We start from the raw sequence: 19,265 nt of genomic DNA on the forward strand, positions 1-19,265 counted from the left end.
TCGTCATCCAAGGAGCCCTTGCTTTGGTTCCCTTACTCTTCCCTCTTGTTGGAATATACCTAGCCTGTACTTGGAACATCTCCTCCTTAAAGATCACCCATTGTTCCATTACAGTTTTCCTGTCGGTCTTTGGTTCCATTTTACCCTGGCTAGATCCTTTCGCATCCCATTGAAGTTAGCCCTATTCCAGTTTAGAAGTTCCACTCTAGATTGGTCCTTGCTCCTCTCCATTGCTAATCTAAATCTTATGATACGATGATCACTCGTACCCAAGTGTTCTCCCACAGACACTTGGTCGACCTGGCCCACCTCATTACCCAACACCAGATCCAACAATGCCTCCTTCCTAGTTGGGCCAAGAACATATTGGTCAAGGAAATTCTCCTGAACACATTTCATAAATTCCTCCCCCTCCTTTCCCTTTGCACTAGCATTATCCCAATCGATATTTGGGTAATTAAAGTCCCCCAATATCACCACTATATAGCTCTTGCATATCTCTGCGATTTTCCTGCAGATTTGCTCCTCTACCTCCCACTCACTATTTGGAAGCCTGTAGAATACCCCCAATAGCGTGATCATACCCTTTTTGCTCCTCAACTCTGACCTAATGGATTCTGTCCTTGTCCCCTAAAAAAATCCTCCCTTTCCAACACTACAATGTCTTTCTTAATCAGCACTGCCACCCCACCTCCCTTCTTTCCTTTCCTATCTTTTCTGAACACCTTGTACCCTTGAATATTAAGTGCCCAGTCCTCACTGTTTTTAAGCCATGTTTCCATTAATGCCACAACATCATATTGCCACATGGCTAATTGTGCTTGTAGCTCACCAACCTTATTCACCACACTTTATGCGTTTACGTACATGCATTCCAAACCCTCTTTTGAATTTTTCATTGTCTTTCTTAGTCTGCTCCTATCTTATATGGTACTACTTCCACCTCTAGTACTACATTCCTCTCTAGTACTATCCAACACACTCACTCTTTTACACACCTTATTCCTCTTTTTTACTCCTTTATGCTGGTGCCCACCCCCCTGCCAAGCTAGTTTAAACCCTCCCCAACAGCACTAGCAAACCTCCCCACGAGAATATTGGTCCCAGCTCTGTTGAGGCGTAACCCGTCCTGCTTGTACAGGTCCCACCGTCCCCAGAAAGGTCCCCATGCCTCGGGAATCTAAAGCCCTCCCTCCTGCACCATCTCTCCAGCCACGTATTCATCTGTTTTATCCTCCTATTCCTGTACTCACTAGCACGTGGCACTGGGAGTAATCCGGAAATTACTACCTTTGAGGTCCTGCTTTTTAATCTCTTTCCTAGCTCCCTATAGTCTGCCTGCAGGACCTCATCCCTCTTTCTGCCTATGTTGTTTGTACCGATATGGACAATGACCTCTGGCTGTTCACCCTCCTCCCTCAGAGTGTCCTGCAGCCGTTCAGTGACATCCTTGACCCTGGCACCAGGGAGGCAACATACCATCCTGGAGTCACGTCTGCGTCCACAGAAACACCTATCTGTTCCCCTAACCAATGAATCCCCTATCACTATTGCTCTTCCACTCTTCATCCTCCCCCCCTCTGTGCAGCTGAGCCACCCGTGGTGCCATGGCCTTGGCTCTGGCTGCTCTCCCCAGAGGAGCCATCACCCCCACCAGTTTCCAGAACTGTGAACCGGTTAGCGAGCGAGATGCATTCTGGGGATTCCTGCCCTACCTACCTGGTCCTCCTCCTCTGTCTGGTGGTCACCCATTCCCTCTCTGCCTGCACATTCAGAGGCTGCGGGGTGACCACTTCTAGAAACGTGCTTTCCAAGTATTTCTCAGCCTCGCGGATGCACTGTAGTGACTCCAGCTGCTGCTCAAGCTCCGAAACCCGGAGCTCGAGTTGCTGCAGTTGGCAACACTCCTGCAAGAAGCGTCCAGGGTTTCCCACCTGGCACAGGATGTGCAAATCACAGGACTGCCATGCCTCTATTTACCAGACTATGGAGGTAATTTAGCAGAAATAAACTTAACAAGAAACACTCAACAGCTACCCACCAATCAGCACCTCCCTCTTTTAGATAGGCTATGAACTACTTAGCAGAAATATACTGAAAACAGAACAAAAAAAACTTGCCACAAATACTCACTCGATACTCACCTCTCAGCTCCCTTGTGCCAGCGACACCTTTGAATTCTGATGTCACTCCTTAGTTGTGTCACTTGCCGACTGTCTCCCTCGCCGGTAGTCTATCACTCAGACTCCCAGGCCTCTGCTCCGTGCTGCCTTTATCCCTGGTCTCCGACTCCGTTCCTCCCGCAGGTTCATTCGCTCAGACTCCCAGGCCTCTGCTCCGCGCTGCCTTTAACCCCGGTCTCCAACTCCGTTCCTCCCGCAGGTCCGCTCGCTCAGACTCTCTGATACTTTTAGTGGGTGAAGAGTGCTGGTGCTCTTGATGCCCAAGGAAGAAAAGGGAGAGCGGACTGCCCATCCTGATCATAGTAAAGATCCCACCCAGGCCTCGGACAACCATTAGGCTTCAAGCAGCAAAACATAATGGAATTATTTATGGGAAGAGTTGGGCAATTATATTGTTAAATTGAAAAAAAAATTACCAATTTTTGTACATTTTTATTTTTGTTACATTATAAATTATGGAGTAGGAATCTACGGGTACAGTTACACAGTAATTGCATCCACTGTGGTGCTCTGCTACTGACCCCATCGTTTGTAGCGTCAGCAGGAGGGGCCTCCATGATCAGACCTTCAGTGGTTTGGGGGGTCTGTTTACTGTGCTCTTCTTCCACCGAAGGGCCCTTGAAACGTTGCTGTTCGCTGACCAGGTAATGGCACAGGTGCTGCAATTTTGGGGTAATTAACCTATGTGTAGTCAGGTGGCAGGGGAAAAAATGGCAGTGAAAATATTTTCAGTGAGTATTTGGAGCAATTTGATTGGTTTGCCTTCTCCCAGCTAATATATCTGCAAAGGAACTAAGTATATCAATGTGGCATGGATTGATTGCTATTGGAAAACAGCTTTAGCGACATGGATAATTTTATTTTAAAAATATAGAGATCCTTGGCCCACTTGACTCAGCCCCCCAACTCAGTAGAAAGGTGCCTACCAAACTTCTTGCAATATTATGGGGCAGATACCCAGGGAGTCTCATAAATGGTATGGGTGCACCCCAGCTTTATACAAATTAACTTGTCTCTGGGATTTGGGACCAGGTCAGCGCCAGGGAAGACTAGTGGCCAGAAGTTCCGCCCGCCACACTTTTAGTGCTAGAACAATGCTCCAGGAATTTCTGGTCCAATACAGTATGTTTATTTTCAGAATTAATGTTTGGAAATAAATATCTGTCTTTTACGCATATTTTTTGCTCTTCAGATTTACAGAAATGTCTCCTGTTCAGGTTCATCTGGACACAGACTGTGCAATATGGCATCAAACACAGGTATTGACATTTTGATTGTTCAAAAGATTATGCCTCTTAAACAACATAATTATTGATTAAATTGTCACAGTATTATGTGTATATCTGTATATATACACAGAGGAAAAGAAAGCAAACAGAGAGCAGAAGGCTTGTTGAAAAGTAAATGACTAAGTGATAATTGAAAATAAATAATCCATGTTCCCATAATCCATGTTCCCAAAGGCCATATTGGTTACTTAACGCCTGTAATTATGTTTGTTTTGCTAAATTACTACTTCTAATTTGTGCAGTTGGTTTACACTACATACTTAAAAGTAAAACATCTAAATTAACACATTTAAGGAGCGTGATGGAGACACTTGTGGATGAACTTAAAGTCAAAGTGAATTGGTAATTACTTGAAGGAGAAAAAATTGCAGGGATATGGGGAAAGAGCGGGGAGTGGGACTAACTGGATTGTACTTGGAAAGAGCCGGTGCACACTTGATGGGCCGAATGGCCTCCTTCTCTGCTGTACTATTCTATGATTCTATCTTGAAATGAAGAAGCCCAAAGGGTATTTTAATTCTGTGGGCGCTTTCTCTCAATCGGGTTCTAATTGTAGCATCTCCAAGGTTGGCACACAGAACAATGCTCACACATTAACTAAATTACCGTCTAGATTTAACTGCAGAATGTGACAATGGGCCTGAATTTGCAGTCGGAGGCTTCCCGCGGGCGAATGCCTCTGAACCGCAAGAAAAGTACGAACCTACCTGTTGGTCCCGGAGGTTCGTAAACTTGTGATCCTGGGCCTCTATGTGTATACCTGCACAAAGGCCTACGTATCCCAGGGGTGCATGCGGTTCACAAGCGACCCTGGAATCACGTGAGCCAGGCCAACCAATCAAAAAGGGGGGGTCCCCATTATGCTTATGGGGATTCCATTTATGTAAGGAATCCCCATAAGCATGAATAGGAATCCCCTAAAAAACACAATTACACACCAATTAAATAAAAATAAATCATTCCATGTTCAAAATTAATTAAAATACAACTAATTAAACATTTAAAACAAAAAAAATATTTTTTGAAAAATAAATGTAAAGATTTTAAAGGGGCTAAAAATAACCTATAACTAATATTGAAGTTTATTTATGTTTAAATAATTTTTTTTTAATTATTTTAATATTTATTTAAACTCTTACGCTGGTCAAAGAAGGCCCTATGCCTGCTTTGACCAGGCATAAGAGTTTCACAGGCATTCGCTGGGCAGTCAACTCTCTACCAATGAATGTCCATTTCCCGGGGATGCGGAGGGTCTATCATGCTGAGATTTGACCGATCGCAAGTTCCGGGTTTTCGTGCATGCGCAGCGTATGCGGGAACCCGGAACTTGCGGGGCACTTACGGCCACATACATGTTCATAGGCCCCGGAAAATCCGGGCCAATACCTTTGCTTTACAGTCCTGAAAGCTGTTGTTACAGCTCCTACAGAGAGATTGGCACTCCTAATTTTGAATTACTTTGGTATGTTCCTTGCAGTGTGTGAAGATGTGGAATGAAGAAGTTATATTGCTACATGGTAGAGTTACTCATTCTTCAAATGATCAATGCATCCTCTACACAGTACAATTCCACTGATCCAGCCCTTCAGGATATAGTTTTGAAGGAATCTTCAGCCAGAAGTGCCGAGTGGATGATCCATATCAGCCGGCTCCTGAGGTCCCCACCATCACAGAAGCCAGTCTTCAGCCAATTCGATTCACTCCACGTGATATCAAGAAATGGCTGAGCACACTAGATACAGCTAAGGCTATGGGCCCCAACAACATCCCGGCTATCATGCTGAAGACTTGTGCTCCAGAACTAGCCGCGCCTCTAGCCAAGCTGTTCAAGTACAGCTGCAACACTGGCATCTATCTGACAATGTGGAAAACTGCCAAAAGCAGGACAAATCCAATCTGGCCAATTACCGCCCCATCAGTCTACTCTCAATCATCAGCAAAGTAATGGAAGGTGTCATTGAAATAAAGAATAGATTTGCCTTCCAAAGCTAGGCTTTATTAACTTTAAAATCTGCAGCACATCTTTCCACATCCAGTCCCAACCAAAGCTGGAAAAGAACTAAATTTAAGGTGGCCACCACACATCATGTGACATCAACTACCAATGAGATTACAACATATATCCCAAGGCAGTTAACAAACAACCAATCACAATACTTTTACTAAACAAGGAATAATCACCACATTCACCCCTCCTTTTAAAATATACTCCAACCGAAATAACCTTTACAATTTATAATTAATTATTTACAACTAAAACTATGCACAACAAGAGTAAAACTGTTTACATGACACAATACTAAGTGAACAACAACAAATAATAACATTGCACATAAGTATTAAGTATCTCTCAACTAAAACAATATAATATAATATTTCAACAATTTTAAAACATTACTATCAATTTAAAAGTCCATTTTCAATCGGTCGACCGGATATCTTGTTCGTGTCGACCTTCTTAACCTTGGTGAAATTCCTTGCCCTCCCACACCAGAAGGCACAGAAGTATCTTCAGCAGGAAGGCTATCCATATCCCGATTTTCAACGGTTTCCGGATTAGAAATCCCATCAGAAGGTAAACTGGGATGGTCATAAACATCCATCAAGGGCTGACTAATAGAAGTATAATTATCTGCAATCGGATTGGAGACATTCGTAGTATCTGTAACAGCATCCACATTATCTAAATCATGACTATTGTTAATATCCTCAGAAGAGGGCTGGCCACCACAAGGAGCCAAGTCTTTAATTGAAACGATACTTTCTTTCCCATCTTGGAATCGAATATGAGCATATTGGGAATTTGCCTCCAACAGCTCCACCTCCTCCACTAAAGGATCATATTTTGACAATCTAACATGGCGTCGAAGCAGCACAGGTCCCTGCATAGTAAGCCATGAAGGTACCGAATATCCCGTAGTAGATCTCCGCGGATAGTTAAAGAGCCTTTCATGGGGGGTCACATTAGTAGCCGTTGAAAGCAATGATCTAATGGAATACAGGGCATCAGGCAGTACCATTTCCCACTGTGTATTCTTAAGGTTCCGGGATGTCAAAGCCAACATAGCTGCCTTCCAGATCACCCCATTGTATTGTTCGCACTGTCCATTACCCTGGGGATTATACGGGGTAGTTCTACTAGTAGAAATTCCCCGACTCTGAAGGTATTCCTTCAACTGGGAAGACATAGAAGAACTTCCCTGATCCGAATGGATATACGCAGGCATCCCAAAGATGACAAAAAGTTGAGTCAGACATTTGATAACTGTAGCAGCTGATACATCTGCACAAGGAAAAGCAAAAGGGAACCTTGAAAACTCATCCACAACAGTAAAAATATATCGGTTTTGAGTAGTTGAAGGAAGAGGCCCCTTAAAATCGACGCTCAAACGTTCAAAAGGAGAAGTAGCCTTTATAAGATGAGCTCGTTGAGGCTTAAAGAAATTCGGTTTACACCGAGCGCGGATAGAACATGATGAAGTCATCCGCTTGACGTCTTCAACTGAAAAGGGCAAATTCTTACTGCGTACGAAGTGTATCATCCTCGTAACCCCAGGATGACATAAGGCATTGTGAAGATTAATAAGCGTATCTCCGTGAATCACAGAACAATAAGCCCTTGACAGTGCATCAGCAGCAACATTATCCTTCCCCGGACGATAAACTATGTCAAAATGGTAACATGCCAACTCAATCCTCCATCTCATTATTTTATCATTTTTGATCTTTCCAAAATGTTTAACATCAAACATAAAGGACACAGATTTTTGATCAGTTACCAACGTGAAATGTCGCCCCGATAAATAATGTCTCCATTTACGCAATGCTTCTACTATTGCGTATGCCTCTTTCTCTATTGAAGAATGTCTTTTTTCACTATTGTTCAAAGTATGTGAGAAAAAGGCCACAGGTCTTCCATTTTGGTTCAGAGTAGCCCCAATTGCAAAATCAGAAGCATCCGTCTCGATCACAAAAGGAACCTGCTCATCAATAGAATGCACAACTGCTCCTAAAATATCCTTTTTAAAATTCTCAAAACATGTCCTGGCCTCCCATGATAGAGGATATGTCGTAACCCGAATAAGAGGCTGGATCTTCCGTGAAAAATTTGCAATCCAATTAGAATAATAAGAAAACAGTCCAACAACTCATTGCAAAGCCTTAGAATTAGTAGGACAAGGTAAATCAATCAATGGTCGCAGACGTTCTGGATCTGGTTTAATCTTGTTTCCCGAGATAATATACCCCAATAGATTTACCTCAGTAGTCGAAAAGATACATTTCTCTTTATTAAAAGTTAAACCAACTTTTTCCGCAGCTTGAAGGAATCTTTTTAAATTAGAATCATGCTCCACCCTTGATTTGCCACACACTGTGATGTCATCTAAGTATGAAAAGGTGTCAGAGAGGGAGTTATCACTTATAAAAGCATCCATTGCCCGTTGAAAACAAGCTACACCATTAGTAACACCAAATGGTATTCGGCAAAACTGATACAGCTTTCCACCAGCCTCAAAGGCCGTATATGGTTGATCCTTCTTAACAATAGGAATCTGATGATAAGCACTCTTTAAGTCAATAGTGCTAAAAACCTTATACTGAGATACTTTATTGATAAGCTCATCAATCTTAGGCAAAGGGTATGCATCTAATTGAGTATACCTATTAATAGTTTGGGAATAGTCTATCACCATTCGTTTCTTGCGTCTCTCGTTAGTCGTGACAACTACCTGTGCTTGCCAAGGCGAACAATTAGGTTCAATGATTCCTTCCAATAAGAGACGTTGAACTTCAGAATTAATAAATTCTCTATCCTGACTACTATATCTTCTTGACTTGGTAGCAATTGGCTTACAATCCGGCATCAAATTGGAAAAAAGTGATAATGGAGAAATGGATAAAGAGGTTAATCCACAAATAGATAAAGGTGGCTTAGTCCCTCCAAATGAAAGACTAAGAGACTCGTGTAACTGAAGCACATCATGTCCAATCAAAATATCTGCACAGAGATTAGGCAAAACAGATAGGCATATATCAGTATACGTATTACCTAGAAGAATCATTTTCACAAAGCAACAACCAGCTATTTGTGAAGTAAGGGTCGTCTGAGCCATACACACCTGATACGTAACAGGCGAAATTTTCAAATGCTTCTCCTTCGCAAACTGAAGACTTATAAAACTCTCAGTACTGCCCGTATCTATAAGGACCTTCACTTCCAACCCATTAACTTGAGCCGTAACTATAGCTTTGTTTAGGCCATGAGCAAATGCAGCAGAAATTGATGTAATAAACACCCTATCTAAAGGCTGAATAGTCACAGAGGAGGAGGTGGTAGAGGAGGGCCCTCCCACACCAGGAGAGGAGGAGGTAATTGAACCTGATGATTTGCACACGCGTGCATAATGACCTCTCTTGCCACATTTACTACACACAGCCTCCCGAGCAGGACACTTCAGACGAGGGTGCCGGATATTCCCACAAAAATAACACTTCTGAATCCTAGAGGCAACAGCCGCCGAAGTAGAAACTGTTTCAGAATCTAGTAAACCACTCCCATTAAGTCCACATAATTCCTTTTCATCCGAAACTGCCGAAACCATAGTCGCAGGCCGATTAAAAAGAGCATAAGAATCCGAACTTCTCTGAGCCACATCCAATGTAGAAGCTTGCTCAAAAGCACTTTTAAGATCCAAAGTCTTATTTTCTAACAACCACTGACGAATTGATCTAGACAATAATCCATTAATAAAAGCATCCCGTACCGATTCTTCCTTATATTCTTCAGCCGTCACGGCCTTATAATTACAGTTAACACTAAGGCACCGAAGTGCTTGTAAATAAGTATCCAAAGATTCTCCCACCTGCTGCCTACGGGCAGATAGAAGGTGACGTGCAAATACCTCATTCTTTGGTTTAACAAAAATCTTTTCCAATGTAGAAATAGCCACTTCATAAGTTTTACAGTCCAAAATATATTTATATACATCCGGAGCAATGTAGATGATCAGCATATTCAGCTTATTTAGAGAGTCTTGATCCAACACGCCCAAAAAGTTTTTAAATGTACAATACCAATGTTTCCATTTATCATCCACTCCAGCAGAATTGGGGTCAGCCTTGAATCGTTCTGGTTGAAGATATCGCTCCATTCTAACATAAAGTTAATAAATTGAAATAAAGAATAGATTTGCCTTCCAAAGCTAGGCTTTATTAACTTTAAAATCTGCAGCACATCTTTCCACATCCAGTCCCAACCAAAGCTGGAAAAGAACTGAATTTAAGGTGGCCACCACACATCATGTGACATCAACTACCAATGAGATTACAACATATATCCCAAGGCAGTTAACAAACAACCAATCACAATACTTTTACTAAACAAGGAATAATCACCACAGTCATCAACAGTGCTATCAAGCGGCAGTTACTCACCTATAACCTGCTCACTGATGCCCAATTTGGGTTTCGCGAAGACCACTCAGCTCCTGACCTCAGTACAGCCTTGGTCCAAACATGGACAAAGGAGCTGAATTCCAGAGGTGAGGTGAGAGTGACTGCCCTTGACATCAAGGCAGCATTTGACTGAGTGTGGCATCAAGGAGCTCTAGTAAAACTGAATTCAATGGGAATCGGGGGGGAAAAACTCTCCACTGGCTGGAGTCATGCAGGAGTTCCTCAGGGCAGTGTCCTAGGCCCAACCATCTTCAGCTGCTTCATCAATGACCCTCCCACATAAGGTCAGAAATGGGGATGTTCGCTTATGACTGCACAGCCATTCACAACTCCCCAGATAATGAAGAAGTCCATGCCCGCATGCAGCAAGACCTGGATGACGTTCAGGCTTGTGCTGATAAGTGGCAGGTAACATTCGTGCCACAGAAGTGCCAGGCAATGACTATCTCCAACAAGCGAGAGTCTAACCACCACCCCTTGACATTTAACGGTATTACCATCACCGAATCCCACACCATCAATATCCTGGGGGCCACCATTGACCAGAAACTTAACTGGACCAGTCACATAAATACTGTGGCAACAAGAGCAGGTCAGAGGCTGGGTATTCTGCGGCGAGTGTCTTACCTCTTGACTCCCCAAAGCCTTTCCACCATCTACAAGGCACAAGTCAGGAGTGTGATAGAATACTCTCCACTTGCCTGGATGAGTGCAGCTCCAACAACACTCAAGAAGCTCGACACCATCCAGGACAAAGCAGCCCACTTGATTGGCACCCCATCCACCACTTTAAATATTCACTCCCTCCACCACCGGCATACCGTGGCCAAACCCACGACCTATCCCACATAGAAGGACAAGGGCAGTAGGCGCATGGGAACACCACCACCTCCAAGTTCCCCTCCAAGTCACACACCATCCTGACTTGGAAGTATATCACCGTTCCTTCATCGTTGCTGGGTCAAAATCCTGGAACTCCCTCCCTAACAGCACTGTGGGAGTACCTTCACCACACGGACTGCAGCAGTTCAAGAAGGTGGCTCAACACCACCTTCTCAAGGGCAATTAGGGATGGTCAATAAATGATGGTCTTGCCAGCAATGCCCACATCCCATAAACGAATAAAACAAAGTGATTATTTTTAGTTAAGCTTCGGGTTAAAACAGACTGGTGCAATAGTACAGGTTTTATACAATGGCCTTATACAATGCTGAGGCAAGGGGATTATGTGCACCACCACCTATCTGCAATGTCATGATGATATTTTACATGAATATTCAGCACATGATTTCCCCACAAGCTAAAATAGATTCCTACCAGCCTTTTTTATGATTTCTGAATTAGACTCCTTTTAAGCTGCTTAAACAAGTAAGTCCCTAATATTCTGCAGTGTAAAATTGTTTGGATTTTTAAAGTGGATTAGATTTATTGGTGTTCCTTTTGTTGGGATGCAGGAACACAGACCGACAAGATTGGCTGGAAAAGTGCACAGATCCACTACAGCGAAATCGAAGCTGATGGCATGGTAATGCATGAATCTTGTATCTGGACATTTTTAAATAAGTACAGTAGTAAACAAAATGAATTCCAAATTGGGCATTTTCCCTTCAAGTATTAAGAAAAGAATATTTCGGCTTTGGTAAAACTGAAGTTTGAGCACACATTACAAATTTAAAATTTGTAATTGTGTTTAATTACTAAACTGTAGTTCTGATTCCCCTGCTGGGCATTTCTAGTGCAGAATGGCACTCACAGGAAGGAGGCACTAGTCAGGAAATCACAGACCTGTAGTGTCTGATTTTCTGCCCTTTTAAAATAATGAATAGAAAAATCATGCACTACAGCCCCATGATTTCCCAACCGGAGTTCCCGGCAAGCAGCACTGGGAGTGTCTGATTGAGGAATCAGCCTTTTACATTTTTGAACTACCTGTTGTACACAACACAAGGCAGTGTTAGGAAAGAGTTCAGTAAATACATCATGGGTTAGATTTTCTTCCATATAGGTTTATCACCAGAAGTGCGCCAGGACTTCACTTCTGCTCCCCAGAGTGATCCCGCCTTGACCCATTTATTTTCCTGGGTCAACTTCCTTTTAATGTTTTCCAGCTCTCTATACTGAGTCTACCTCTAGAGGAGAAGGGAAATCTAGGGCTATTGGTGTTTACATCATAATGTTGTGCCTTTGTAAACAGGTGAAAAATTGGTTATGAAACACAGTTGATTGAAGATAGTGCCCTGTGAAATTGACAGTACAAAGGGCTAGATTTTCAGTTGCTAGCGCCAGCAGTTAGCGCCTTAAGAGAAGTGATTTTCGGGCGCTATGCGTGTAGCGCCCGTGCGCAGCGCAGTTTGCGCCCCGCCCCAAATTAAGTTGCCCGTTAGCGCCGGCGCAAAGTTTAGCGCCCGGCCGGATGCGTGCGCAGAAAATGACGTCACATCCTCGTGCAACGCCCTTTGGCCACCCCGATTCCAAACTTCAGTCGGACCGCCCCATTGTGCGGCTGGCGGCCGGAGCGTTTGGAAAAAGGAATGCAACACAACCAGCGCGGGCCCCGGGGGGCGCAAATTAAAGGGGACGTGCTCTCCAGTATAAAGGCCAGCCTTTTTTCAGAAAACACTCTTGTGCAACGCATTTCTGGAGACACAACAAGGAGGATAGCTAACTGGTTTCAAGCAGCAAGAGCTCAGGTATTTTTGGACTCGGGCCAGAGCGCTGCAAGTGGCCTTTTGGAAATTTGAGTGTTTGCCAGGATTTGATGGGGGTTGCATGGGGTGCCAACGCGGAGCTGCAGCTCCATGTCCGTAGGGCTCGCAGACGCATTGTGAGAGGGGCAGCCCTGGCTAGAGGCAGAGGGGGCTACAGGCGTCGGCCACGTAGGCCTTACCCAGTCAGGCTATACCGCCAGCAGCGCTCCTACCTAAACATGAGTGCCGCGCGATGTGTTAAAAGGCTCCGATTCCGAAAGGAGGTGATTGCAGAGATCTGCCACCTGCTTCGCCGAGATCTGCGGCCAAAGCTCAGGTGCAGGACGTCTCTGTCGGTGGAAGTGAAGGTGACGGTGGCATTGAACTTCAGGGCCAAGGGCCGCACGACGCCACCTTATTACACGGTACTTCTAAGCCCCCTGTCAGGGAATGGCCAGGGGCCATGAGGGAAGATGAATGCAGCCGCTCCGCAAGCCCTCAGCCGGCGAAGCCAACAAACAGTAAGAAGAACAACCATGGAGACTGCATGAATAAAGATAATTATTTATTACACAAAAATGAAAAGCCCTTCCCACATGAATCCCCCAAAACAATAAACGGGCCCCACAAAAAGCCCAACAAACGACTCACTCCCACAAACTGGGGAGGAGTCACTCCACATTTCTTCAAACCGGGCCTCAACGTCGGCCTAACGCAAAAAATAAGCCCTCCAACAACACAACCATGGGCAAAATAAAGATGGCCACCGCCATATAAAAGGAAAGCTGGCCACACCCTCTGCTGAGTGGCCCGCGAGGGCGAGACCTTGCCCAGCCTTTTGCCTCCCCTGCCCGGCCTGCTGCTCCTTCGCAAGCTCTGCCCAGTGGCTGCTGCGAGGCTGGGGGAAGGCGCCTGAGGCTCAGATGCCCTTCCGCCAGATGCCGCTGGGGGGCGGCCTACACGGCGTTTGGGCCTCGAGGGGCCGTCTGCTGAGTGGCGCACCTGAGCCTGGCCACCATCAGCTGCAGCCGCTTGCCCTTGACGCCCCAGTGGGGGAATGGCAGCGACGGATGGCGCAATGTGAGCCAGCTGGCGTCTGGGATGCGCTGGCTGGTGCTGTGGCGCGGTGGCACTCGGCCGGGCCCGCACTGCAGGATCCGCAACAATCAGCCGAGGGGCGGCTTGCTGGGATGGTCCAGCGCGGCGGCTGCCCTGGCGATGCCTGCCTGAGACAGCGCGTGTGGCAGCAGTGAGTGCCCCTGTTGTCCTGGTGTGCGCCCGCATCACATCCGCCAGGGTCTTGATGGCATCAGTCAGCATGCGGCCACTCGCGGCAGTTGCTGCCCCGAACTCGCGCACACTGGTCGCCAGCGACTCGATGGCCTCAGGCATGCGCCCCACCACGCTCATGAGCTCCGTGTGGCGCCGGTCCGAATCCTCGGCCATCTTATCCAGCTTCCGCACCTCCTCCGAGGTGAAGGTGTCCGGACTGGAGTCGCGACTCTCCCGCTGGGGAGGAGGGGGCCGAACTAGGGGACCCTTGCCACGTTGGTGGCGGCGAGTGTGCCGATCAGCAGCACTCCCCTCTGATCCTTCCCCCCTTTGGGGGGAAGGCCGCGGGCCACATGCACGGCTCCTGGGTGGCTGGACGCCACTGGTCCCAGAAGCTGCATTGCCCTGCGACAGTTCCTCCAGGCACTCGTCCAGTGAGGAGGTGTCAAGCATTTCCTCCTCTCCTGCGGGACGTGACTGTTCCCCCGATGGTCCGGCTTGCTCCTCCTCCTCCTCCTGCTCGGAGGTGCTGTCACTGGCAGCTTCAGGGTCCTGGTCGTCACCAGCTGAAAGCAGGAATGCACAAGAGTAGCTTCAGAGTGAGGAGACGGCGTCAGCGAGGGAGTTAGGACTGGTGGCATTCAGCGCATTGGTGGGACAGTGGCAAAGGAGGTAGCTCGGATGGGCCAGTGCGACGCGAGAGGGCCAAAAGGCGAGGTCCTTACCATTGCCGGGCAGTGGAGGGTCGGCTACTCCGGACGCTGTGGGGACGATCACACGGGCTCCCATGAGCACACACACACGCTCCTCCAGCCGAGTGAGCTTCTGCAGCTTGGCGCGGCCACCCCTGGCACGGGCCTGGCGATTAAAGGCTACTTTAGCCTGCAAGAGAAAGGACGGGCTGTAAGTGCGCAGTGTAGCCCTGATGTAGTGTGCACTGCCTCCCATGGTGGAATAGCTTGGCCAGAGTGAAGCCCTGATGTAGTGTGCACTGCCTCCCATGGTGGAATAGCTTGGCCAGAGTGAAGCCCTGATGTAGTGTGCACTGCCTCCCATGGTGGAATAGCTTGGCCAGAGTGTAGAGTGCCGAATGGCCAATTGATGCTCATGACTGTCCCAATGCTGCTGGCTGAGGGCTGGCCAATAGGACTTTCAGCTCCCTTTGCCCATCATGTCAGGTGTACATGCAAGAATGAGGAGGAGACTGGAAAGGGTACTCACCCTGACAATCCTGGTCAGGTCGTTGTATTTTTTACGACATTGTTTGTGGGTCCTGGGGGCATCGCCGGTGAACGTCACCCTCTGGGCAATCTGCTTCCAGGCTTTGGTGTAGTCGTGGTGGGTTGGATTCCTCCCACTCTCTGGGAACAAGATCTTGCGCCTCACCTCCAGAGCTGTGACCATTATGTCCAGATCACCCTCTGAGAAGCGCAGGGCACGCTGACGGGCCTTCTCTGGCGTTGCCATGACTCCCTGGGGCTGAGCAGCAGTGTTGAGGCCTCTTTGCAAGGCTGCAGTGTGCAGGGCGTGGCAGCAGACCAATTCGTCCCTTCCCCCTTTAAGAGCTGGTCGGCGCCACGGGGTCTGCTGTCAGTCCAAAAATGACCGCACCCGCGCTGCGCCCCGCCTGGGCGCTATCCCTCTGGACCGCCGGCTTAGCACCTAAAGATAGTAGTGGAACGCCTCTTTTAGCGCTCCACCAACCTCTTAGGGCGAAGCCACTGAATTTCCGGCAACGGGGCGCTACTTTGGGGCGGGCGCTAACTTCGGGCGGGCGCTAAGGTTAGCGCCCCAAAACTGCCTATACTGAAAATCTAGCCCAAAGAATGTAAAAGGTCAATCATATTTCTTTCTGACTACAACAGAGAACAGTACATTAAATGAAAATGCAAAGATCTTTTAGTCTTTAGACAAAGTGCTCGAACTGTCGTACACATCATATTTTACATGTTGTGCACAAATAAGGTGAAAATATTTAAGCATTCAAATAACACAGTATGAAAAGTTGCATTTAATAAATATGGATATTGCATGGTGTTGCAAGATAAAGAGTGGAGTAGTTATCATATTCAGTCTTTCAGATTACCATAGTAAATGATCTAGAAACATAGGAAATTAATTCTCTACCCTTTCATTAATCATCTTAAACGCCTCAATTAGATCACCCCTTAATCTTCTATACTTGAGGAAATAAAAGTCTAGTCTATTCAAGCTGCCCTCATAATTTAACCCTTTTAGCCCTGGTATCATTCTGGTGAATCTGCACGGCACCCCCTCCAAGTCCAATGTATCCTTCCTGAGGTGTGGTGCCCAGAACTGAACACAGTGCTCTAAATAGGGTCTAGCCAGGGCTTTGTCAATCCAGTCAATTTTGGTGCAGAATAATAATAATGCTGTTTTTTATATCATGTTTCTGTTCAGGGAAGATGAGATGAAATATTTACAGTTTCTCAAGGAAGTAACAGATGATATATTGATCAGAGGTTACCATTCCAACAAGTAAGTTAAAGTAAATAGGACATTTCCCTGACTAGCTACAATTTTACAAGTGTATTTATTAACTGTAAATAAGTTCTAGAGGGGTAATTTTCCAGCTTCATGTTGAGAGGCACGGAGTCTTACCCACCAAGAGCAAATACGGCAATTTTGGGTGCAGACAGCACACGCTTCTGTACCCAACACACACAGATTTCTGATATGTACTCCGGGCAAGGTTCCCTGCCAGCAGCAAAAAATTAGAAATTAACCCCTTGATTCCAAAACCCTGTCTGTTCCTGTCAAACTGTTTATTTCTGTGTGTGTGGTCATTTCAATGTTTGGTGGTGAAGTAAAATGGGAGATATAGGATCGGCCACCTACTATACACCCCACCTGGTTTTTCTTTCCATTGATTTAAATGCATATGAGTATGGGTGTGATTCCATGCACACCAGAGGCTCTCTGGTACTTCACCAAGTGGCCATTTTTCATGTGTAAGACGAGATATTCAGTGTTGTTGGGCTATATTTCCCATGGAGGATCAACACCGCTGGACCCAATGCTATCTTGAACAGATATTTACACATTTTCAGCTGACTAGGTGGATATCTTGAGACTGAAATAGTGTCTGTAACTCTGAAATGGCCATAATTCTAATGCCCTTCAGTACCTTGTTAAATAGCCATTGTTCTTATGTGTGAGGTTAGGAGTATTACCATAGCCAAGCACAATCCTGTCATCACCAAACATCCACACATGCATACTTTCTAGCAAGGGTTATTGTACAGTAATCAAGAGTGGAAACCCTAGCTGAGGCCAATTGTAGTACCCCCTATAATACCCTAACTAAGATTAGCTAACTTAGTATAGATCAGAGATTGAACTTGGAACCAGTCTATTCTCTGTTATTCAATACTATACATAGCATTGAATTTACCTCTCCCGAAGCACTGAGCCCTGGGGGAGCTGTACATACACAACTTTAACAGCTTTCTCAAACTTTGCACAACTAAAATTATCTCTATGTTCTCGATGCATACAGCAAGAGAAAGTACATTATCATTATAATTTTTAAATTAATTAATTCTACTTAATTTGCTTCCCACATCTTTTACAGGATCCTGGAAAATGTTTTCCAAAGACACATTGAAAGAAGCAAATACCATCTTAGCGAGGTAAACCACAGTCAAACCGTCCATGCTTGATGTAACACAAAAGATTTGGTATATGCAAAACGGTATGATGCAGGTTTGTGACATAAGCATACATGCCAACTGTCAGAGTTTGATGCTGACAGTCGCCATTTGCGATGTTCTTCCTGCGTGTAATTGTTAGCTGACAAACATCAGCTATTCCAGTGCTACCTGGCGAGTCTTCTGAGGTTGCCCAGAATTCTCTTTTACACATGTACAGGCGGAAGTGTGTGTGTGCATAAAAATGTGGTTCCCTTCTGCCTGGCCCATCGTCTGAGTGTACCCCAGAATGCCCTGTGATTTTTTTCTGCACATAGATACACGGATCTCATGCATATGCAGAGTTCGGTCGTTCCCATGCTAGTTTAGGATTATGCAGGCATCCAGCATCAGGTAAGAATCTTCTGGTGGTCCAAGAATATAACCCACAACTTAAGTCTGCAAGCACAAGGATATATGGTCTTAAAATGCAACTGGCTAATAGCAGTCACACAGTAAAATTTAAAGGTTACTTTGCAAAGCAGAAAAAGAATGTTTTGTTACCTAGATGAGTGCTTAGCTATTTCCAGTTTGGTGTAACTGACGTAATAAAACTCACTACAGGTTGGACCCCGGTAATCCGGCACCCTCGGGACCAGGCTGGTGCCAGACCATTGAAAATTCTGAACCACTGAGGGTGTCGAAAGTCACCACAAACACCGCCACCACCTGCTCCTCCTCTTCCTGCTGCTGCCCTCCCTGTGCTGCCGCCGACCCCGCCGCCCACAGGCGGCTCGGGCTCCATCGCTCCGCCGAGCCGTCGGTGATGCTGCGCGGTCCAGGCGCTGATCCTGACCCGGCGGCGGTCCCGGGACCCGAGCCGGACCCATCCCAGGGAGGGAATGTGACAGCAGGAACTTCCTCGTGCCGGACCACTGAAGGTGCCGGACCGTCGGGTGCCGGATTACCGGGGTTCAACTTGGTTTGAGCATAAAGCAAGGCTTTAATCAACTTATTTCTGAACATGGAAGTCTAGTTGTATCCACTAGCTCCTTGTCTTTACAAAATGTCCCTGGCAAGCTGGGGCCAACGCCCGAGTATTTATACTCCTTGGACGGCGCCACCAGCTGGCCGTCCAGTGTTATTTCATAGGTAGTTTCTCGATGATGAGATTTATGACAGTAACTATAACAGTTTTAAAAATCATTGGTTGGATGACATCCAACTGATTATTTTTTATTTTTGGTCTTGTTATCCTGTCTTTTTGAAATAAATGAAAACAATCCTTCTGCACATGGATGCCACAGTTTTCCAAGCATCTTCATGTGTTTGTTATCACAATGGAGGATGAAGGGAACTGACAAACTGATGGAAAATCAACTAGGCAGCAAAGATAGTTAATTTTCTTAATTATTACTTTACTTCTGTCCAGTTCTTTGGAGATCTAATGATATTACGAGTTGGTAAACTATCGTACATGCCAACTGTAAGCATTCATCCTAACATCAATGTTTGCAGTGTCATGTCAAATAGGGCTTTAAACTAAAAAGGGGGGTCAGGTGAGGGGAAATTTAGAAATCTAAAGAGAAAACTCAAGGCAATGGAGCAGTGTAGTGATTTGGGTAAAGATGAGCAGAGTGTGGCAGGAAAGGACAGAGAGTTTAACGGAAATAGTGCATCAGCGAATAAGGTGAAAGCAGGGAATAATGATAAGAAGTTAAAATTAAA

General features: G+C 45.7%; 1 protein-coding gene across 2 annotated transcripts in view; it reads left to right on the forward strand.

The window, feature by feature from the left end:
- Nucleotides 1–19,265, forward strand: part of LOC147121147 (spermatogenesis-associated protein 7 homolog) — a 351,330-nt gene that overhangs the window by 159,445 nt on the left and 172,620 nt on the right. For both annotated transcript variants that reach the window (XM_085981174.1, XM_085981177.1), the window contains 4 exons: nt 3,376–3,442; nt 11,383–11,453; nt 16,309–16,386; nt 17,483–17,540. In XM_085981174.1, coding sequence (XP_085837300.1) covers nt 3,376–3,442; nt 11,383–11,453; nt 16,309–16,386; nt 17,483–17,540 — 274 coding nt within the window. The remainder of the gene's footprint in view (nt 1–3,375; nt 3,443–11,382; nt 11,454–16,308; nt 16,387–17,482; nt 17,541–19,265) is intronic.

This window comes from Somniosus microcephalus, chromosome 3 (assembly GCF_052327205.1).
Source record: "Somniosus microcephalus isolate GS21.2 chromosome 3, FLI_Smic_1.0, whole genome shotgun sequence".
Taxonomy (NCBI): domain Eukaryota; kingdom Metazoa; phylum Chordata; class Chondrichthyes; order Squaliformes; family Somniosidae; genus Somniosus; species Somniosus microcephalus.